Below are 24091 nucleotides of genomic sequence, written 5' to 3' on the forward strand. Positions count from 1 at the left end.
AGGAGAGCTTTCTAGAATCTTTAGCACGATTCTTCAATTCACCCATGTCACATCGCAGATTAAAATCGCCCAATTTAGCCAAGAAACCATTAGTAGTGTTCTTTTCGAATTAGCATAAATATATAACTTTAAACTTAGTTTTTCGTTGAGACTAGCAATTCTTAAGGTCCGGTCTATGTATGCATGTCGGTTAGTTAAACAAACCAAGTTAACTGATGATGAATCGAATGGTCCTATCAGTGGGAGACAAATCGGCGTTATTGCACTGTTTAAAACTAGAAATTCCTGTATTATGACAATTCTCATCGTTGGCGCATTTTGATTGGTCAAATGGATGACGTCACATGTCTGCGATTGGACGTTTCTGACCAACGAAACAAAACAAACAAACGAAAGAAGTCGTCTTCAAAATAATTACGTTTCAATAAACAAATCAAGCAAATAAAACCAGGGAATTCAAGTTCAAGTGCAAAAACGCGTTAAGTCTCTACCGTCTTGGCTTTAGTTCGGATCACCATGAGATACAAAACAAGGAAAAACTAGAGAAAATGCATGGAATTTTTTAATCCCGAATTTCACTATCGGAAAATTATTTACCTTTTTTGTAAATTAAATTGTAAAAAAAGTACTAGACTGTTTTAATTATATTATGCTTACCACCAATGATTATCACACAAAGATCACTAACCACAGACAGATACTCCGTCCGTAGATAATTTAATGACAATACGTGACAACCTTAAGCGTGTCAAAATTGCGGCGTTTAACTCAAAACTTCGCAATAATTGGTGTTTCATACCTCAGTTGGTTTGATTCATATATTACCACGAGCAATGTTAGCATATAATGACAATAAAATATTCTTGTTTTGTACCGTCATAGCTGAACTACCCACCAAAAAAATAATTCGCCTAACATTCTAGGTCTCAAATTCGCTACATAGTAGTCATTCATAACGAAGCTACAGCAAAAGAAATGCTTCAACAAAATACTAATATTATCACATACATGCAATACGTTTTACAAGCTGTTGCGTCAAAAGCTTATAAATAGCTTAATATTGATTGAAACCAATCACTCAATAAAAAGATATTGCAAAATCGGAATTTGTAACTGAATAACAAAACAAACTATGATAATAATAAATGAGAGAAGATTCTGACACTGACAAGTACAAAGTACAATATAAAAATATCTTTCCTTATTGAGACATAAAATCCAACACTTGATAAAATATTGTTTTCCATTCAAGGTCCACCAGTATAAATATGAAAAAGATAATTGCCCGAAATACAAGGAAAATCGAGATGTAGCGTTTCTTGGACACGCCTTATCAGTTTACAAATTCCGAAATGTATGTAATAATATCAGCACTGACGAAAGCGACACGATCAACATACTAAAATACCCATAGAGGCAATATTAAACGCTTAAGCACGAAAGAAATATTCATTAAATTTTACTATTGAAAGTCGACATGAACTATTAGTTATGTAAAGAAGTTTTAGTACCAAATTCTTCTCTTATTCGAATCAAAGTACTGAGAACAAAAGCAAATGAATTTAACCTTTAAAGCCAATATGATAAGAGTGATTTTACATTGCAGGCCCATTTAAAAGTACCATAAGCGCATGCCTTCTGAGTATTGTAGTAAGATACAAGTGATTGCCTCCAACCGCAAATCCTACCAAAATTGAAATATTTCCTCATGATGAGCTCCGAACTCGACGCGCGCATGCCCAGTTGGGGCAGGTTAGCCGAGGTGATGCCCAGCGGGTCCAGATCGGCAGCCAGGTGGCCGCGAGCCTGTCACCCCCCATTTACATTAGCCCTGAGCATGATTCTGATGCCAACGTGGCGCACAAATTTTGGACAAGGTTCTGACAACTTTTATGAGGTCGGGTGGGGTGATGAATGTAAATTATATGGAGGGTAGAGTTCGATATCTTTAGTATCTTTCCCTGAATTAACAAATAGGTAGGAAGCATTCTGTCATACAAAAACATTAATAAACAAAGATGAATTCAAAAGTGGAACACACACCGTCTGTTCTTATGAATCTGATATCAACCTCAATAAGAGTAGCAGGTCCTTGCCCATGTGGGTCCGTAACAAGATTCTGGTTAAACAATATTTAGTAATATTTGCTAACACAAGAATCATGCTCCTCTCATGACACGATCACACTAGGTTTTAAGTTACTTCAATTTAGACAAATCTCCTAAGTTGATAAAATTATACTAGATTTAATAAAATCTGGTTCTAGAACTTAATAAGGCATCTGATTGAATGTTGATTAAATTAAATTCTTAAACGACCTGACATGATACTAGAAATATACTTATATATTCAAATCGAGTCATCACCCGAAATGGAAGGAACTAAAGTACTATTCGTCTCTTTCTATCTTATTGCGTTTATATTGTAATGAAAAGAGAAAGTCTATAAACGCTAAAATAGCTAGCTTCTTTTCATTACAGTTTCAAAACTTTCACTCAAAATAGCACTCTTCAATAGATTGTGTCAATCAAATTGGGCGTTCTGTGCCAATAAATACCACATATATCACGTGTTATACCATTGACGATCAGTTTGTTTACATCCAGAAACCTACAGAAACCACGTACCCTTGTTGCTAGTGTATTAACATTTTAGTTTTTTAAAGGCTTTGTAAATAATAGTCTTTATAACGAAAAAATTGCAAGAGAAATCACGATAACTAATTATTTTCAGTGTGTCATTGTAATATCATTTTCAATATATATTAACTTAATAAAAACTCTTATTAATAACAACTACTTCGGATGCTAGAAACGAGGTTTTAAATGTAATAAACTGGTGTTTATCGTTAATATAAAGAAATTGCGTAAGACAATATAACAATTGATTGATTACAACTGATCTAACAAATTATTAAATGTCTTATACATTTTACATACCACTTTAATTGGCTTATATGAATCGCAATACGATATTATGCAGTATTAAACGTATTTCACAGGGAGCAAACTATTGAATGTATTTATTTATTAATAATTATTATACAGTTTGAGACAATTTATAGACAAATTAAAGCATAGCTTTGAGATTTAAGTCTCAAAACAATAGAATAAAAGCAATATCTTTTCGTTATAAAGACTTGTATAACGCTAAGAAGGTGAGGTATGCAAATTATAATAAACACAATAAAAAAACATTCTTCACCTGGTAACTTCTAATGATGGCTTGAACTGCTAAATGGTCATCAATGATCTTTTCGTTGATGGGGGAACCTAAAACAAAATACGATGCTTGACATTTGTAACTTGACTTCTTGTGTTATTTTCTTGTCGTTTTGCCATGTATATCATTTATGGTTATTTTGCCTCACTCGACATAGATTGGTATAGTGTGTCGCGTTTTTTGTAGATATTTATAAGATCTACAATTACTTAGAACATTTTATGGTTCTATCTTTAACAGTTTAGGCAGGGTACGCAAAATAAGTAACTTTTTTGGTTGATTTTTTACACCTTGTGTCCGAAAAACCCTAATATCTTACGGAACCCTATTTTTGTTCAAAATTAAATATATAAATAGCCTATATTACTCGTGGATAATGTAGCTTTCGAATAGTGAATTTTTAAAATCGGTCCAGTAGTTTATGAGACTATTCATTACAAACAAACAAACAAAAAATTTTTTCCTCTTTATAATATTAGTGTAGATATTTTTTTCTCTCCCTGGGCAACCGCCTGGTAAAGATCGCTCGAAAGCAATAAAAAGCAATCTACCTGATACATTCAATGTGTTTATTTTGTTTTATTTTTAACTTTTTTTTTATATGTAAAGATATATCTGTTTTGTTTCCAAAAAAATAAATACCCCATGGCTAGTAGCGGAAAGTTTCTTGCCCGCTCTACGCCCTTGACATGCCAACTGGTAGTAAATGTAAATTTAAAATTAATTTATATTTTTTCACGTTAATAAGTGAACTTGTTTACCTAAATGAATATAGTATATTTCATTACAAGTGCGGAAAGCCTGTCATTGCAACGAGTTCCGACGAATGTCTACCCGAGCCGAGGCGCAGCCGAAGGTGAGGGTTGACAGTCGGAACAAGTTGCAATGACGGTACCGCACGTGTACTGAACGACTATTTTTAATACAGTTGCGAAAAAATTAAGCAATTTAATTAAACTATTTGCTTTTTTTCTCTTCTCTCTGCGGAATAAATTCGTTGCACGTAGATATGTTTCCGGTAAATTGTTCTCCGAAGCATTTTATGCAATTATACTACGTTCGGGTGGTATTCATTCAAATAAAATATCGTCGAAATTACTCATTTTGTGCAACAAATAACTCAACTCGAAAGAACATATTTGGAAAATGGCGCCAACCGCAAAGAATATGAGCAAAGCTTGTTTTTTCTTTTCTTTACCCATTCTGGCAAAGGGAACTTGGCCCATACAGCCAATTCTTCAGTAGACTATTTTTATCGAAAGAAAACCAAATCTAACTCATTGAGACCAATCATTAAATCTGATATTGAAACAAATAGTAGCTTCTTTTGAAAATATTGCATGAATCATAAAAACTTCTGTGATTTTTTAGTAAAAACTTCATGGTTAGTTTTTTCTTTTTAATATTTTTTTTATTGATATGAAATAAAATAAACCTAACCTAACTTATTGAATCCAATTATTAGTAAACTTATTAAAAATACGTATTTGCATATATATTATAAAATTCTTTTTAATATTTATTTAATTGATATGAAAAGAAAAGAAACCTAACCGAAGTTATTGAATCCAATTATTATAATATTTAGAAATCATATATCATAAAAACTTCTATGAATCTTTTGAATAAAACCTTCGTGGTTGGTTTTTTCTTTTTAATACACATTGTTTTGACAGTTGGCAAAGAAAACGCACGAGTGCGGGAATGGCAAAGAAAAAGCACGAGTGTGTAATAGCCCACTTTCCGAACGCTATACCTCCCTGCAATATGCCACTTTTTGAGCAACTGTATTAAAAAAGATATTTTGAGTTTTAGTTCGAGTCAGTTAATATCTGACAATTAAAATTGGCAACTTGCTATTATTTATTAATGTGGGTACCCAGTTGGTTGATCGGTTTTAAATAAAGCATTGCCTATCTAGAATCTATTCCACTTCTAAGAGTTTGTAACCAACCGTACATTTAGTGCTATATATATATATATATATATTTTTTTTTAGAGTTTTCTCGCTTACCCGGGTTACTCACTTACTTAGGTTTGACTGTACTACATTAATGTTTCATAAGTAAGGTAAAGTCACTGAAAAAAAACGAAATTGTCTATATCTTACCGGAAGCGATAGAAGGCATCCCACCGGCAGCAGGAACCAGCGACGTCAGAGGCACTTCGTTTTTCGTATAAGGCGCAAGGTTTGGCGGCGGTGTATAGGCAACGCCCGGTTGGGCGCCATTTGTCGCGTTGCGGAAGAATGCGTCCCATGACTAGACAATCATTGAATTTGTTTATAAAAATATATTGTATATAAAAAATAATTGTAGGTTTATAAATATTACTGATACGAAATTTTACGTAAAAACCTAATTCTATTTGTCTATACATACTCTCTTTTTCCTTCAAATTCATTGATGGAAAAAGAGAGTATGTATAGACGTAGAGAGTCTAGAGAGAGAGATCTAGAGTAAAAATAAATATTCAGTTTTTGTCAATGTCAAAATTATACTACAGAAATATAATATAGACGTATGACTTTCTCATACATTACTAATGTCTGCTAGTCCCCACAGGGACATCCCTGTGTTGTAAATTACCAGATACTATTCCGTGGTTAATATATATGTCACAGTAAAGTAGTTAAATCAGAGAGTTAATTGAATGACTAGACAGACATTATTTATCAACACGCTGGTTTTCGGCTAGACAGTTAAGACGTTTTTGACGCTGCTTTTTTAATTCAAAATGCTAGCGACTTGATAGAATATCGATCTTTAATTAACTGTCTAAAGATTCAATTAACTCTCTGATTTAACTACATTACTGCGACATATACTTAATTGAAACATTATAGGTATAGACTTTATTAATAAATAGCGGTTTTATGATGCATTGGGCTCGGTCAGTAGCAACTAGACATAACACAACGCAACGATACTTCGATAAAACAAGTCCAAAGGTCACATTAGACTCCTAGACATAGGAAAGCCCTCATCGCTGATAAGACGTGTGAACTTTTATCCCTATAAATTGATAACCTTTGACATTACATACTAGCTTCGCACGCCCGCGTGGAGATTTCCTGCGACATCATCAACAATAATCGTTTGTCATCCTCATACTTGCTCTTCCTTCTGCATAATCTTTGTCTTTACTTATTGAGCCGAAACCACAACGCTCATAAATCACATGGCGGAAAATCTGAGTCGCACACCGGGCGATGGAGCGATGGGCTTTTCTATTTGCGATCGCGTAATTAGTCGTGGTGGACACGTCGCGCGCATGCTCAACAGATGGACCTAAGGGCCCCTTGAAAAGAGACAACGGCACAACAAAATACAGACAGACATCAACAGGGAAGATGGCTCTCAGTGGATACCGAGAGGCAAGTGCAGGGCGTACTTGAGTGAAATGGCGGACGCCTACGTCCAGAAATGGACCAAATATGATGATGATATGATGCTGACTTTCTCGGATCTATATCATCCGCGATCAAGCAGACGCGACCTTCAGTTTATTTGTATCACGCTTTGTACAAATAACAGTCGTTTTGTGTTTATTTTGACGCATCAAAAAGTCAATAAACATAATCTGTAGACTATAGTAATTATATTACTCAAATCCATATGACGCGTGTAAAATTTTAATTTAAATCAATGTTACATTAGAAATATGTAAATAATCTCTAAAATTGTGAAGAATCTATGTATATATATGTGTGTGTAAATGTTTTAAAACAAATATTCGAAATAAAATTTAAATGAAAGAAGAAAAATGAAATATCGGTAAACACATGACATGATAGATAATCAATAATCTAAAGAATCTAATCTAAGAAATATAATTATGTATTTCTTCACATCTACTCTATATCCTCCCAAAATTAAATTTTACTGCTAGCCAAATAGGTATTTTTTATGGCTTTTATTTGTGCCAACTGGGCACAAGGTACTTCGCCAGTTTCGTGTAGATGGAGAAGTATCGTGTATACTCTACTGCAAAAATTCTTCAAAGTCGAGTTAGCCCTACGTTGGACATGTAACAAATCCAATAAATTTTTGACATTCGGAATCATCTGTCATTACAGAAAAGAAACTTTAAATCCCCATTAACATTGACTATAAAATCGTAATAATTATAAAGATTTCTGTAATTCTGTAGTATTTGGTATCGAGAAAATACTACGTGCGATGGCAGTTAAAAGTCAAAATAGTCCGTCTCGTTTGCAACGCACTAGATTTTTTAAAGCGCGAAATTTTATAAGTATCGATGTATCGGCAATTTAAATAACGCCGAGACCGATATATCGGCAAACCTAAAGTATCGCCGATATATAGGTATCGGATGCATCCCGACTACCGACTAGAGAGAGCTAGACGATTCTTATTTTAAAATTGTATAATCAAATTTCATTAATGACTTATTAACTTTATTATTATTATTAACTTCTATGAATGATTGCCCAATTCGTGTAGGAATTTTCATTTATCGTGACTGCTCAGTTTGTGTTATCGTTTAGCAAATTAAGGATGTATTGAGATTGAGCTGAATTGTAACAAGATTAGGCCGGATAGAACTTGCTTGTAAATTAACAATTCATGATCTTCTTTGACATTGAAACCATGTGTTTTTATAATAAAATACATAATCCCATTATGAGTCATTCAAGCGATATCTATTCCGTTGCGCATTTCTTTATAGATAAGGGTTAGTCTGGCTAGATATTTTTAAGAATCTTAAGAATTTTCATTGCAAGGTTTTCCTAATTTTTAAAATGATTTAAATTCCAGGTATTCCTTCAACTAAAACTGAGCTTCAGAATAGATTTTTTGTAAATTATTTCCGTATTACGTTACGAACTCGATGGTTCTATATTTTCAAACCAATGGTTTCAACCTAAGAATTGTAAGGACCTCCAAGGGCCTCTGCAATCTGATTAATGGGTCAATCTAAAGTGGGTGATCGCGTCTCCTACAACTGTAAGCGGCATAGATACTGCGCAAATGCTTGTCCATACTCTGTATCGTTGAAATGGATTCTATCTATGGATTATAAGTACCACAGAAGTTTTGAAGTTATTGTCTATAGACCAACATGAAATTTTCTCATCCATTTCAAAAGCCTCTGAACTATATCGTTACACTTCGCAACTCGTAGATAAAAATAGGAGGCGTGCCTCAAGCGACAGCACTGTTACACAATAAGCGCCATTGCGCAATATCGATTTAAATGTTATCTTCTTACGCAAATCTTGCGGTGAGACACTATACCTTGAAAACCTTCCTCATATTTGTACTAACTAAAGTCATAATATATATTTTTAATTTGATATCTTTCTTACAAGTTAGAAACGCCCTGTGTCTAGTCCAAGAGCTTCAAACCTACTGAAATTTAGTTCACAATCGCTGTCCCCCCCTTTCAACAACAAAAAAAAACATAAATATTTCTATAGCTAAGCTCTTATTACAATCTCATTACTTCCATACTACTAATGCAAATTCCAAATCAATACTTACAGCGTGTACAGAATTAGGGTCCGTAAGCCAGTTGTTGTACATAGTCTCGACATATGCTGAACTGGATCCATTGAGGAAAGGCTCCGCTGCAGTTGAACTTTTTAGCCTGTTGGCATTTACTGTCATAGCTGCAGCCTGTTTAAAATTAAACCTGTACTAAGACAAAGTGCCAGTAATCCTAATAAGTTTTGAAGATTTGGTTTATTAATCACATTCATCACATTACAAGTCTTAGCATGTTATTTTTATATGATTTATTTAATTGCTTATACATATGTACAAGGCGATAAGTTCTCAAATAATAATAATAATATTTTTTTTTTAATTCACAGAAAGTCAAATATAAGGAATTCTTTAAAACAACATGTAATTGTGCCAGTCAATAAAAATTTAGATTAATAACAATATTTTTACATTCATACAAAAATTTGCCATGATGGGTCAATGTTAAATTTTTTAACAGATATCTCTTATCACAAACAACAATGTCATGAGGACAGTAAGCAAACAACCTAGTTGTGTTATCAAATATTTCTAATAATCTTGAAACTACTCTTAAAGTAATAATGAATATTCAGCTTTTGCCTTGTGTTACACTCAATTTTGCATTTTGTAGAACACAATTCAAAATCAAAATCAATCTTTAGTGATATAATATAACAAAAATTGATTTCTGATTATGTTAACTGATAATAATAACCAGCTTTACTATTATACATTTGTTGTAAGATCTGGCTTAAGAGCCAAGCCAGAAGGAAAAACAAATATTATACAATTAAAATAAATAAATGAATTGAATTACCTGTGGTTTTTTGATAAGCCATGATGCAAATCTTTCAGAATTACCAATTTTACTTGAAGCTTGAAGAATTACTCTTGCTCGATGCATTTTGATAGCGTGTTTGTACTTTAGGTCTTAAATATGAAAAAAAATATTTAAAAATTAATGCATATTCATAGTATGATGTTATGTAAAATCTTCCAATTTAGAAAATAATAAGAATAATATATGTAATTACAAAAGAAATAAAGAATAAGCGAAAGTGGGCCAAAACATATGTTACAATGTCATAGAATCTGGCACCTTGACAAGATAAATTAAATATGCCTATAATCAGGTTACTACCATATTTATCTGGATTTAATCAAAACAATTTTTTAAATAAATATATATTGTAGAGTAAAAATAGAACAGTTTTGGCAACATTTCAATGAAACATATGTTCATTATTACTATACTTAAAATTTCACTTAATTGCCACAAAAGTGCTCATTTTAATTTTTGATAAATTTAATCACATAATTATGGTTTTGCATTTTTATTGAAATAAAAAAATAAAAAATAATTGTCTTAGCATAATATTCTGGTTAATTTAAATAATAAAGCTATTTAGAAATTGACACTTTTCCTACTCTATAATTTGGGTCTTGAAAATAGGAAACTTCTTTAATTTCAATACACTTATATTGAGTTTTCCTTCAACATATACCCAATTTCTCAAATTTTCAAGGTTATGTTGTTCAAAAAAAAGTTAATTGTAGTTTTATCACTATAGGCTTCTTAAAGCTTATCAAAATTGCATTACATTTAAATTGTACTTAAAAATTATTATTTTGGTACTGATAACATAGATAAAAACCCTAATCATGTCGCCGATGTTAAGTGCATATAACACTGCAATCGTAGAAATTACGCGAAACTATTGACATTTGATAGATAGAAGATTTAATACATACCTCAAATAAATCTTTTTATATCAGGATCAATACACAGGGTCCCGTGATTCAAGGTTACATAACACACACCTTTCTATTACGTATAAAATGAAATGTTAACACTTACACATTGGCAAAATTATCAGTAAGTGGAAAATTGAATTTTCGAGATTCTTTTAATTATATGGTTACCTTATATAATCTAATTAACAGTAACACCACAGTAAATTTTAAATAACTTTAAATTAATTCTCAATCATATTTTTTCCAATAAATTCTAGCTTTTCCTCCCCCACAGATGGACTGAGACGAGTGAGCGAGAGCGAGGGTACAGATGACATAAGCAAAGCTGAATGAACAGACTAAATCAAAATGACAACAATACCGGTTTCTATCGTGACACTGTGGTTTTTCAATATATTATTATAGTTAAACTGTCTTCTATTTTTGACTTAAACTTTTTGACAGATATCTTACAGATTTAAATTCAGTGAAGTGTTCCCTACCTTTTACGTCTTGATATTGCTAATTGCTATTGCCATAAAAAAAGTGTTGACTGTTGAAGTGTAGTCTCAAATAAACAAAACAATAATACATAAACTCATACATTTTCATAAATAACGTTATTGTTGTACTTTTCATAAATTTTAAGCAAAAATGTTATGGTAATATCGTTATTTTTAGAACAAGGGAAGACATTCAACTTATTTATTAATCTAAAAATCTGCATTTTTTCATAAAATGTATTCAATATTTTTGAAAGTAGGAGCATTCAAATCGTTCAATAACACATCAAGAGGGACAATAGTTCCATTAGTAAGAAACATTTATAATCAACAAGGGCTTGTAACAACAAGGTCTGAATGTACTCATGCTCATGGAGATGAAATTAAGAAAAATAAATTATTATTATTTTCTTTATTATTTGGAGTCAGTACTTTTACAATTTATAAAACATGGTGAGTTACTTTTATCTAAAATTACCAATCTAGACAACATTAAGTGTATTTCTAATTTTTATATGGCTGAAGGATGACACATGTAAAAACTTATCATAATATTTACAAATGCTTGATGCATTATGTTTTGATGTTAAAACCTGTACCCAGGGCCTTACCAGTTTCAGCATTTTGGCATTATTTGAGTGTCATTTAACATAATGTGAGCAATTTTTATTTACATAATCTTGCCTTCTTTTAAAAAAATGTTTTATTTTGTAGGTCACAATATAATATTTTTCCATCAATAATAGCTGCCGAAGAAGTAGAAGAATCTGAGGGTGAATCGGACAGTGAAATGGAGACAAGGAAAAAGAGATTTAGGAAAGAAAAAATAGGCTTTAGAGACAGAAAGGTATTATAATCAATGCAATTTTAAAAGTTACAATTCCAATATTTTGTTTACCTTAAAGTTTAGTAGGTTTTCTATTGTTTTTTTTATTTTGTTCTTGAGATTCCTTTGCAAATTTTTATGATTTTACTTTATTTCAAAGATTATTGAATATGAAAACAGAATGAGGTCCTACTCAACGCCTGACAAAATATTTCGATATTTTGCAACTGTTAAACTTACGTATGGTGATAACACAGAAGTTTATATGACACCTGACGACTTCCTAAGAGCTATAACTCCTGGAATGAAACAACCTGATGGTATTTCTTAATTTTTTTATGCTTATATTTTTAATTATGCCTGTATTATATTCTATTTCTGGTTATTTATCAGTTAACACAGAAAATTATTAAAACCTAATGGTTAAGTTAATTTAGAAAATTTTACTTTCTGGACGCTGCTTTAAAAGATAATTGAATACGAGAATCGAATGCGTCACTATTCAACTCCGGACAAGGTATTTCGTTATTTTGCCACTCTTCAAGCTCAACATCATGATCAACATGAGGTCTTCATGACACCGGATGATTTTCTACGCTCTATGACACCTGGAGTTAAACAACCTGATGGTAACAAACATAATCTTGTGAGCTCCCTAATTGCATGGTAACCTCATTCTTCATGTCCATGATGCAAAATGTCTGATCATGATGAGGATATATAATATATATTGATCATATAATTAATACAGCCCATGAATAATTATTAAAGATCAACTCTAGGTATCATATAACGACTAATTTACCCTAATATGTTAAATTTGTATTTTCTAGTAAAATTTATTAGTCTATTTAAGGCATAAAAAATCTTGATCACATTTCATCCTACCTTTTTTCATAAAACGAAGTATTCGATAAATAGTACAATATTTTAACAGGTTTGGGTCTAGATCAATACAGAAGATACGATCCAAAGGTAAGCAACGCGTATTTAAGATAATTTTAACTGTATAAACTAGGGATACTTCGATACGCCTTTTTGCCGATACCCTTATAGAAATATCGCCGATACCGATAACAATACCAACGCTCATTGAATTATTATAAATTAACGTAAAATATATCAAGTTTGGTTTGTTTTTAATTTTTATTGTAAAATATAAACACTTACAACCTATAAATAGAATTAAAGATTTAGTAATTAAAATTCAGAATTAATGGTAAATAACTGTTATTTAATGAAATTACCATTGATAAGATAAGATTCTTGTTCTTGTTATTCTTTATTTTATATAATTTGGTATCGAAAAATCACTACTCACACAGTCAAATAATTTTTCAAAACGTGAAATTTGAAAAGTATCGTTGTATACTGCAATACTTTAATTGCCGATACCGATATATCGGCAAACCCAAAGTATCGCCTATAGATCGGTATCGGATGCATCTCTAGTATAAACAGATGCTACTGAAAATAATAAATAGTATATTTTTCGTTGTTGTTTCGAAAAATCGACTGTTTTTCTGGCAAGAAAGTAATCAGCATTGTGTGCCTTAATTCCTAAAACATGGTGGCCTAGTACTATGCGAAAATGACATATAAACTATTAGATCAAGTACTTGTCAGTTTCACACCAGGTTTGCTTACACCTCATACATGAATAAAACTTGTATAGCCAGGATTTGAACGTGCGATCTTAAGTTTGAGAACCTAAACACCATTCTTGCCGTTTAAACACAATCCTGAAATCAACACTATATATACTATCAAATGTTATTAACGACTTTTTAGTTAACAGTAAACCGATGTACCAATTGCACCTGCAATCTCTTAAGCTCACCTATTTCTTGTCTTTTCAGAACATCAATGAGGTACTGTTCTATCGCCTCTTCTTCAATTTCTACTCACTTTTATACAATTACGCACAAATCCCCTTAGGCGTAGAACTAGGACCGAACCCTAAAGCTTCTAGTAAAACGCTCCTTTAGAAAAGTAGCATGCACTTATAGTAAAATCAGTTTAAATTTACGCTTTTCTTAATACACTTAGCCGTTTTAGGTAGTGAAACTGAGGCTTTTTTATTTTCATCTGATTAGACGTAGTTTGCTCTTTATGAATGGCAGAATTCGTAGTATTGACGGCTTGATATAATTTGTTTTTTGGAAATTAATAGGTATAAACATTTACAGACTATAAGCCAACGTTTGAACTTGGACCTTGATGAAGATTCTATATTTTACAAGCTTGGATCATCTGGATTGATCACGTTTAGTGACTACATTTTCCTGTTGACCGTGCTTTCAAGTAAGTTTTCTTCACATTTAAACTATAAACCTATTGTTTAAGCCGCAGATTTCTGTTTCGTGATCATTTGTTTTCAAATAGACAAGTAGGTGATCAGCTTTCTGTGTCTGGCACAAGCGTCGACTTTTTGGTCGTTTCTTCACCATGTTTCTTCACCGTACGAGCAAGTGTTATATGCGTTAAAATTCACAGCCGGGGTTCTAAACCTACGACCTCGGGGATAATTTAATTTCTTTAAAAAAATACAGCAATGACAAATTTTATCGTAAAATAAAATGTTTGTTAAATACATATCAATAACAAATCTACATTATTATGTCGTAGGACTCATAACCCTGCATTACTTTAATAATCTACTATATTATTGCTAAAAGAGATTCCCATTTTTCTATCAACTCAAACGACAGAAACTGTTTTGGTCCTTCGAGCCGGACCTGTGCTTTAAAAGAAAAGAAAAATTATTTAACATAGTTTATTTTCTAACATACTTATTATAAACATCTGAATCGTAACCGAACATATCAAAGTCAATACCGTAAATGTCTAATAAATCTTTGAGCATCTGTTTATCAATTTGTCCGAAATAATACCTAAGTAGTGCAGAAGTGTTTTTTCCGTCCCGTGATTTATTCATTACTGTGCGCAGTCGTGTGCGCCTGTCTTTCACTCGCGGGCTCAATAGGTGTCCTAGACCGAGTTGTTGGATGACGTATGAAGAGTCCATTGTCAGTGTTTCGACTTTAGATATGACAGTGAAGTTTATAGCGCAAGGCGAGCAGAATTGATAATATGGCGCCCAATGTTCGTCGAAGGTTATGGTTTTTGACTTCTGCTTAGAGATTAAATAAGCGATGAACTCGTAGAATGTTGGTCCGATACTTTTGATGTTTCCCAAAATTTTTGACGCTGCGTCTCTATGCTCTGTGACGATTGTTCTAGCCAGCTTCCTATAAAATGGCGGTGAGATGTTCTCCAGTTTGTCTCTGTAGGCGGAGAGAAGTCTCACGAAAGGTTCTCGCACTACTAATAAGGATATTACGCCAGGCGTGTTTATTGCATCCCTCAATTCTTCTTCACTCGGTCTGGGAAACTTTCGTCGCGCCAATGTTAAAGGTGTATATCGGCTACGCGATAAAAATTTCTTTTCATAACCTCCTGAAAAAAAATTATTAGTCATTATAGAGTTATGTAATCTAACAATTGTTAAGTTAGATGTTAGTGGATAATTTAAAAAAAATCTTTATTATGGAATATAAGATAAAGGTATCACTTATTACACTTCATTAAATTTGAATCGGTAGACATCCCTATTCATCGGCAAAGAAGAGAAGGCCGTATAGGCCGAGAGAAAAGGCTGGCGTAAAGAACTTTCGGTACTTTTTTAAAATAGCAAATGAACAAACAACACTTATTTTAAAACAAATATCGCTGAACATTAGAAGCAGGCTGTCTAGCACTAGTCCCAACCCTTTTACTAATTGATTAAATAATCGTTAACTTTATAGTAACCCTTTTTACACAGCTTTTATTTAATAAATTCCTTAAATGTATTAAAAGGCATAGATAAAGGAGGCTCTGGAATTTTGTTAAAGAAAAGTATCCCTTTGCCCAAAAAATAATTGCTAACTTGAGAAAGTCTAGTACGAGGAAATTGCAGCCTGAGTTTGTTCCGAGTACTAACATTGTGTGTACTCTAGTAAAGTTATCAATATTATTTAATAAGAAGCGCAAACCAAATGTTTGCGATCATCGCACTGGCGAAATGAGTCCATTTGTTTTTTTTCCACACTCATAAATTGTAATACATATAACATTATCGTTTCCGATAATGTCCAAGGTTGACTACACTTGTCACTTGTTGAAGTCGACAGAAGAGCCACTTAGTTTTAAGAGCCCTTGAGCCCATAATTTTGTGTTAGTTTTATGCTCATAATTATTTAAACATAATTTTAAATTTAACCGACGTTTCGCGTGGTCACGGTGACTAAAGACAAAAGCTGTTAAATGTCAAAAAAGTATCACAGCTGTAGAAAATGTTGTATTATCTGTATTTATTTCCCCGCAGTTGGTATCGACTAAAAGATGTAGGGTTTCTGCAGAAATTGCTCACGGTGTCCTCGATTTTCGCGGAATGTTTGTCTTGAGATTGTAATTTGGATATTATTGGATCCCAGGTGTTTGATAATTTTAGACCGTCCTCTCTATTGAAGTTTACAATAATACATAACTTTAATCCGTTAAAAAAGTGTTTTTCTTTAAATGTGTAAAATTTATGTTAATAATGACAATACTTTATGCTCATGTTTCAAACAAATCAATCCTTCCAACAACCGTCACCGAACTTAACTAAAGTATAGAGTAAATTTATGTATAAATATTATCTTACCTAAAATATTAAACTTGTACAACCAAGACGAGCTTGCAGCCTTAAATATATTGCACCAAACAAGGTTATGTGCGTGATCCACGAAGAATTCCTTACTGTTTATTGGCTGTGACTGAAGTGAATATTTGCGGCAGGCCTCTTGGACCCTTAGAGATCTATTTTCTAATTCCATAAGCGTTGTATTGTCTGGGTCTTTCCACTCGGAGGTGTCTCCTTCCATGTCGTCACCCAAAACTGGTCCCTGTAACTAAAGTTATGGGATTTTGAGTTGAAGCTTGTCAAATCGCTAAAAATAATAATAATAATTTATATCAAGTTTGTTTCACAGGAAAAGCTTAGTTGGGCTAGTTGTATAAGGGTCAATCAACTTTTAAGTGTACATCAATGATAAATTTTATTTTTATAATTTTATTTGAATTTTTTTATATTTTAACATTTTTCTTTAGATAATTATTTATATTTTAAGAATTTACATAGAGCAGAACGATTTATTTAAATAAAATAGTAAATTTGACTCCGAAATAGTCCCTTGGACAACTAACTAAATAGACTTCTGAACCATTTGAAATTCAGTATAATTGTGAATCGTCACTTTATTCTCACTTAATATAGGATGGATTTCAATTTGTCTTCCATAAATAACAGACGTGACTTTATTATTGAAAGGAAAAGTATTGCTCTATGCTGATTCTATCATTAAATGTCCTATGGGCAACCAAAATATCCCACGGACAACGGTTTTGGTTGTCTAAGTGACTGGTTGTCCGAGTGACATTTATCGGTCTTTGCGCTTTCTGATAATAAATAATGATATTTTGAATTACGTCCTACGCACAGTGAAAAATATAAATAAAATATAATATATATTTCACTTTTATTTACTATGATATATCAAATAACGTTTTTGTGCTGGTTGTCCGGTAGACACACAAAAAAGCCACGCACTTTTTCAAAACGCGCGCGACCAACTGACACCGCGGCAATGATGAAATCAAAATGACGGTTGGATGAGTGTTGTCAATAAATCGACTGACTTATTGTCAAGGCACTGATCATTCCATCTATGTTTCGGTTTCGGAACTTTTTTACCGTTGTCCGGTGGAAGTCGGAATAATAAAATATAATAGGGACCAAAACGAACATGCAAAGAATTCGGTAAAATTACGAAACAAACAAAAATCTATATGCTAGCATCTTAGTGAACATTGTAATGAATAATTGTGTACAAGCGTAATTAATTGCCATATAATATTTTTTTGTTTAAAGTAATGTTTCATCGTAAATAGCTACTGGGGGACAAATAAAAAAACGCTACATCCAGATATTTTGTCACCTGGACAACCATTAAAATTCCAGTTTAATAGTGATTTATTTAAAAAAAATTACTCGTATGTTTGCTTAATAATAAGATAAATGCGACATATGCCAAAAAACCACTTAATTTTCTTTAGAACTGCGATTATTGGTCAGGGACAAAACAAAGTACTTACAGGACAAATAAAAGTTGATTGACCCATAAACATAATTGGTCAGGTTTATCTGACGCTGAACTAGGTGTGAACCTGTATCAGCATACAGCGCCCAAAACCTTAAATATAGACAAAAACTCTAGCATCAAGTACATAACTCATTGGAAAAACTAATATGCAATAAAATAAATTTTAAGTATCTTTATTTAATTTCCCGCCAAACCATATACGTGTCACGAGTTATTGTACATATTAATATATGCATATGTACAAGAATGTAATACTCTTAACCTCCACAGTAATAATAATTAAAAATTGATAACTAATAATAATAATAATAATCTTTTCTAACTAGAATTGTATTAAATTTAAAAAGTTTGGTCGATTTGGCAGTGTTCCTTTCGGCAGCATTTCCTCGGTGTATTGCGATACTTATTCGGTGAGTGAGGAAAACACCAGCTCTGGTGTCACCGGTACTATGTACCAACGCCACCTTAAATATTTATTAGCCACTGTGCACACCGTCTAAGAGTAGAGAACTCCAAACGGAACAAAGTCAATGTTGGAGACTGTTTTATTCGTAAAATACTTACAAGCCACTTAGTATAATTGTCAAGTAGCAATGAATCCTTCACTGGCGGGCTTGTATTGCTCTTCAATAGAGTCATTTTCATCACAACAACATATAAAGTTGCCCAAAACAGGAAGGTCGCGGTTTTCGCTCCACACCTCAGACCGTAATACACTTTTGTATTCATCTGCGAACGGAGACGTTTTATCGAGAACATATTGTCGCGTCATGTGGAATTTATTTAAACAAATTGTATGAAAACACATTTGTTAGTTCTGTGAACGCATGATTTTGTTTGTTGGGATCGGGATGCTGCGTACGGAGCATGAGCGAAATTAATGATTTTGTCTGTATCTACGTCATCTTGCATCACAATTTCTATTTATTGTTCGTATTGTGAATGATGGGTTTAATGCATTTATTTTACGTTATGTAAAAATTGGATTCCGTATAAAGGAAATATGTATTTACATAATTAGGGTATATTTCCTTTTTTTAAACCTCGTTACTAAAAGTTCTAAAGAATATATTATTCATTTGCTTATCCATATTCCTACAAGAACTTATTACACAATATCTAAACAATTATATTATACACAAAAATATATACATTCAAACATAAACATAACAATTACTTAATCAAATCTAATCAATTATTATTCATTTAGGTAACACAATATGAACGTCAAAAAGAAATACATATTAAATACCTTTGTTTTCTATAGCTTCAATGTACAAGTATTAAGCACATTTATTGCAATTTCCTCTTGTCAGCAAAAGTAAACTTAGGTCTCAAAAATAATAATACATAAACGTATTAATTTTTTTGAAAGAAAATCAAATCAAATCATTTATTCCAATTAGATCACCTAAAATGGCAACTTTGAACGTTAAATAAAATATAAAGATGATTCTAGTTTCCCCTTCCAAAAGGTAGTTTCGTGTGAAGAAGAATGGGCAAGAAACTCCACACTTACTCTTTTTAAATATTTGTATACATTAGTTAAATAATTATATGTGAAGACAATGTACTCTCAGAATAAAATTACTATTCAGGTATATTATTGTATTGTTAGTATACATGTTCCTCACATATTTACATATCGAACCAATAAAACAGTATGTGCGATAAAAATAAAATAATTAAATTTTGTAGTACCTATATAAAACAAAAAATATGTAAAGTTATATCAGCAACCAATTAATTTTGTCAAGGCTTATGATTGTCCTATGAAACAGAACTAGCTTGTTTCCAAGCATACTTATCTTGAATATAATCCTCCTATTTATAATATGCTTGTTTACAATGTGTACTTTTAATAATAAATACATTTTAATTTTCGTTAATTTAGTTTTAATGTCACAAGGTATTTTATTGTAACATTTAACAAAATACCCCATAAATGATCAAAGACCCCCCTACCCCTACTTAAACGGCCCCCTAGGCTGAATCTGAGACATCGTTTCCTGGTGGGCAAATGCATTTACTAAAACCTCCATAAGTATTAAGAATTTTTATTAAAAAAACGAAATTAAAATTTGCAGCGTCGCGCCGCCATTTTGAAATCGCGTTTCGTATGTTTGACCTAAACGGTGATGGCGATGTAGACTGCGAGGAGTTTGAGAAGGTGGCTGCCCTCATTCGACAGCAGAGCAGCATTGGATCACGGCATCGCGACCATGCAAATACTGGTAACACTTTTAAGGTAAGATTATGTAAGCTACTTACGACAAAGGGTGATTTTTGTAATTATTTCAGTAGTTAGCTGGGCAGTGTTGGCCTAGTGGCTTCAGCGTACGACTCTTATACCTGAGGTCGTAGGTTCCATTCCCGACTCTACACCAACGTACTTTCTTTCTATGTGCCCTTTTAACACACTGCAGGCTGATCACCTACTTGCCTATTACATAGATTTAAAAATGATCATGAAACAGATTCAGAATATGTTTTCGTAAACATAGAGTATTCGTATTAAACGTTAACACTAAAGAGGGATCTTTGATTTTCTTATTTTTTTTCAACATTCATTTTAGCAAATAGTTGTATAATATAATCTATGTTTCTTTACGAGGATTCCTACAAAAATAATATGTTTATCTACAGCTGAAAAGAGGGGTGGGGGTTAAATTACTTACATAATACTTGAACGGCCCCCTATGGACATGTCGTATTTTATTTGGACTTCACGATTCGCGATGGAAACTGCAACTACCATCACAAATTTCAGGGTATAAATTCAGCATTGACTACCTACTTCTTTGGACCGAAGCTCAACGAGAAATTGACGATTGAGAAGTTTTTGGACTTCCAACATCAGTTGCAAAAGGAAATACTCTCTTTGGAGTTTCAAAGGAAGCAACCAGGTATTTTTTTATATCTATCCCAATCTATCTAAACCCACCTCAAAAAAGATGATTCACCAGTATGCGATATTGTTGTAATTGTTTTTTTTTAATAAACAAACAAACAAAAATATCTTTATTCATATAGGTAAACAAGTTCACTTATGAACGTCAAAAAAAATATGATTAGGCTTTCAAAGTAATATATATGTGTGTTCACAAATTATGTCGAATAGTAAAAGCCATATTTTAGATAAGGTATATTCCAGCTTAGAAAACGGTGCAAGTTTCATCATAATCGGCGCAATCGTTTTTGAGATATTTTGTGGCCGGGTAGAATTGTTTTGTTTTAATGACAGTTTCATTAGGTGAACCCCAATATTTTACAGATGAAAACGGCCGTATAACGGAAGCAGACTTCGCGGAGCTGTTGCTGGCCTATGCCGGATATCCAGCTAAGAAGAAAGCCAGGATGCTGAAACGTGTTAAGAAAGCGTAAGTTGACAATTTTTTTCAATAAATATTATTTTGGAGATTCGTCGGCGATGCTTTTTTATATATTCTTCTCTTTCCTTCCGTTCATAAAATCAATCATCAAATTATAGAAGGTTATTTGTATATATATAGTAGTAATACAGTTACCTTTTGAATAACATCGATAACCTATATAATCTCAGATTCCGCGACCACGGCGTCGGAATAACAAAGGACGACTACCTAAAGTTCTTCCACCTCCTAAACAACATCAACGATGTGGACACGGCGCTTACCTTCTACCACATAGCGGGTGCCTCCATCGACCAACCGACTCTCCGCCATGTGGCCAACACCGTGGCCCACGTGGACTTAGACCCTCACGTCATCAATGTGGTCTTCACCATATTTGATGAGAATAGTGAGTTCAAAATACTTTATAGGAATTTGCTTTTTCATTCTCGGTACTCAGATTTTTCATTTCGTAGAATTCTAAAATTTCATAAATGTTGCTACTTAAAAAATCTCCACACAAAAAGGAAATAACTAGACCCATTTCATTTGAGAGCATTAAACAGGTTTTGCCTACAAAAAATCTAAATATTGATTTGCTCAAGTGACCTTATACAAAAATAACAAATATTTCAATATCACGAACAATATACTGAATACTGCTATATTATATATCAGGTGGTGATGCCAGCTAGTAATTCTTTAAAAAAATTTTGTCTCCCTACGAATGTTTGTGATTAAAAGGGACGTAATTTTCCTCTCGATATTTTCCTTCACCGCACAAATGTTGTATAATTGTTTAGATTTACTTGTAATTTTATTTTGATTTGGTTTTTTTTTAAATAACCAAATCAAAATTATGCACTCGCTCTCTCCACCACCCTTTATTTCTCTCACTTTTTGCTCGTTATCCTTAATTTATGTATTTCTTTAGTTTACTAGAAATGCCTGGAAGTGATCGCTCGTAACATTTCTAATCATTTATGTTATTTGTTTTAATTATATTTTAATCTTAAATGAAATGTTCAATACATATATTAGCATAGAAATAGCTATACAATTGTTTAATTTGATTTTTAAATATAATACATAACAGTGGACGGACAACTGAGCAACCGAGAGTTTGTGGCCGTGATGAAGAACAGGTTGCTCCGAGGTCTGGAGAAGCCGAAGGACACTGGATTCGTCAAACTCATGTATTCGCTCATTAAATGCGCAAGAGATACAAAACCGGCTTTACTCGATTTTTAATACATTATTGAATTATGTATGTCAACAATTTTAGGCATTTTTTATTGCTATAAAATTTGATTGTACCCTCAGAACAATAAATTTTCATTCATACCGGTTTGGTCTTTTGAAATATGATATTTTTGTTTGAGTTAATTTTTGATATTTACTATGTATATAATTAATATAAGAATTTAGTTATAACTTATATTTTAAGTGTTACTAAACAACTATATGCCATATTAAAAAAATGTGTTTATAAAAAATATAATTAATATTGTAATCTTTACCTATTTCGTATATTTACATAGAGAGAATGTAAAACGAAAGAGAAAATTATGCGTTTCATTTGCAGTTATCGAAACGAAACGACGCATCGTATCGTGTATCTGTGATTGGCTACAATATCGTAAAAAGTGGGGGGGGGGGGGGGAAATCGTCGCGTTGCAAGGACATACATCTTGTTTCCAACCGACCTGGTAAAGTCCAAGTAAGGGGAAGAAACCCTGATGGTGGACCGTGAAAATGCAAACAGACTAATGAAAATTTTATCTTTCGTTCTATATTTTCAGATGTTTTCAATCAATTTAAATGTTTACAATTTTTCAAGATCTGCACAATAAAATAAATAAAATGTTAGATGCATCGGAATGTTAGAAGCTCTCTGCTAAAGTTAGTTTTAAGCTTTAATTTTTATTAACGTTTGCGTATAATAATTATTTATGAACTTTAATTAAATATTTCTTTCATTTTAAATCATACCATAAGTGCTGAAAGGTATGATTTTGTCGGTAATAAAATATTTATAGCAGTGTTGGCCTAGTGGATTCAGCGTGCGACTCTCATACCTGAGGTAGTAGGTTCGATCCCGAGCTGTGCACCAATGGACTTTCTATGTGTGTATTTAACATTAGATCGAACGGTGAAGGAAAACATCATGAGGAAACCGACTTCTTAGACCCAAAAAGTCGACGACGTGTGTCAGGCACTGGAGGCTGATCATCTACTTGCCTATTAGGTTTAAATATGATCATGAAACAGATTCAGAAATCTGAGGCCAAGACCTAAAGAGGTTGTAGCGCCACTGATTTATTTAAAATATTTATAACCATGTTTAAAAGTGAGAATGTTTATTGATACTCCATAAAGGTGTTCCTCCTAAGGAAGGTTTTTTTTAGCTTATTTTTATTATAATTTTGTTTCCTACAATGTTCAAACAATCTAAGCTTATTGTGATGTTGCGTTTATTAAATAATTGTTAAACATGTGTTTATTTATTTATTAATAAATAATATTTTATTGGTAGTTCTATCTTGTTATAAATCAGAACCCATTTTTATCTTTGTTAATTGGTTTATTCTTCACATAAAATAATTAATTTTTATTCTTATAGAAACGCTCAAGGGAAAATATATCTATATATATTATATATTCACTTGTCTTAAAAGTCTGTCCTGAGTGACCGAAGCAATACGTATGAGGGCCCTTAGAAATGAGCATAAAAATTCTTAAAAAACTGGCAACG

At 32.4% G+C, this 24091-nt stretch overlaps 3 protein-coding genes across 9 annotated transcripts in view; 1 reads left to right on the forward strand and 2 right to left on the reverse strand.

Moving 5' to 3' along the window:
* Positions 1-10777, reverse strand: part of LOC110998367 (2-oxoglutarate dehydrogenase, mitochondrial) — a 29125-nt gene extending 18348 nt beyond the window's left edge. For 2 of the 6 annotated variants that reach the window (XM_022266976.2, XM_022266974.2), the window contains exons 1-5: positions 10467-10745; positions 9532-9644; positions 8730-8864; positions 5333-5483; positions 3205-3272 (exon numbers count right to left, since the gene is read on the reverse strand). In XM_022266976.2, the coding sequence (XP_022122668.1) occupies positions 3205-3272; positions 5333-5483; positions 8730-8864; positions 9532-9618 (441 nt within the window). In that variant the 5' untranslated portion in view covers positions 9619-9644; positions 10467-10745. Of the gene's footprint in view, positions 1-1688; positions 1807-3204; positions 3273-5332; positions 5484-8729; positions 8865-9531; positions 9645-10466 lie in introns of all 6 variants that reach the window. The other 4 variants (XM_022266978.2, XM_022266977.2, XM_022266973.2 and 1 more) reach the window with 3 other exon arrangements.
* A 119-nt stretch (positions 10778-10896) lies between these two features.
* LOC110998368 (calcium uptake protein 1 homolog, mitochondrial) lies at positions 10897-22683 on the forward strand. 2 transcript variants are annotated; one of them, XM_022266979.2, is made up of 10 exons: positions 10897-11404; positions 11666-11798; positions 11938-12097; positions 12715-12752; positions 13967-14081; positions 20053-20213; positions 20736-20871; positions 21240-21345; positions 21528-21745; positions 22433-22683. In XM_022266979.2, exons 1-10 carry the CDS (start codon positions 11187-11189, stop codon positions 22585-22587), a joined length of 1440 nt encoding a protein of 479 aa, XP_022122671.2. In that variant the 5' UTR covers positions 10897-11186; the 3' UTR covers positions 22588-22683. The 2 variants fall into 2 exon arrangements, with proteins under 2 accessions (XP_022122671.2, XP_045486365.1); XM_045630409.1 differs by lacking the exon at positions 11938-12097 and adding an exon at positions 12247-12406.
* On the reverse strand, positions 14546-18929 carry LOC110998370 (carbohydrate sulfotransferase 11). Its single transcript, XM_022266981.2, has 3 exons — positions 18530-18929; positions 16468-16714; positions 14546-15236 (listed from the first exon to the last, which is right to left on the reverse strand). The coding sequence occupies exons 1-3, from the start codon at positions 18722-18724 to the stop codon at positions 14554-14556; spliced, it is 1125 nt and encodes a 374-aa protein (XP_022122673.2). The 5' UTR covers positions 18725-18929; the 3' UTR covers positions 14546-14553.
* Positions 22684-24091: the final 1408 nt, after the last annotated feature.

This window comes from Pieris rapae, chromosome 12 (assembly GCF_905147795.1).
Source record: "Pieris rapae chromosome 12, ilPieRapa1.1, whole genome shotgun sequence".
Taxonomy (NCBI): Eukaryota; Metazoa; Arthropoda; class Insecta; order Lepidoptera; family Pieridae; genus Pieris; species Pieris rapae.

Bases quoted from the DNA above. Each gene is read 5' to 3' on its own strand.
- LOC110998368 (XM_022266979.2), top strand. From the start codon at position 11,187: ATGTATTCAATATTTTTGAAAGTAGGAGCATTCAAATCGTTCAATAAC. The intron at 20,872-21,239 runs GTATTTTTTTAT...AATATTTTACAG, and splicing joins GTTTCAAAGGAAGCAACCAG to ATGAAAACGGCCGTATAACG. The intron at 21,346-21,527 runs GTAAGTTGACAA...ATATAATCTCAG, and splicing joins CTGAAACGTGTTAAGAAAGC to ATTCCGCGACCACGGCGTCG.
- LOC110998370 (XM_022266981.2), bottom strand. From the start codon at position 18,724: ATGTTCTCGATAAAACGTCTCCGTTCGCAGATGAATACAAAAGTGTAT. The intron at 16,715-18,529 runs GTAAGTATTTTA...CCATAACTTTAG, and splicing joins ACAATTATACTAAGTGGCTT to TTACAGGGACCAGTTTTGGG. The intron at 15,237-16,467 runs GTAAGATAATAT...ATTTTTTTTCAG, and splicing joins GTACAAGTTTAATATTTTAG to GAGGTTATGAAAAGAAATTT.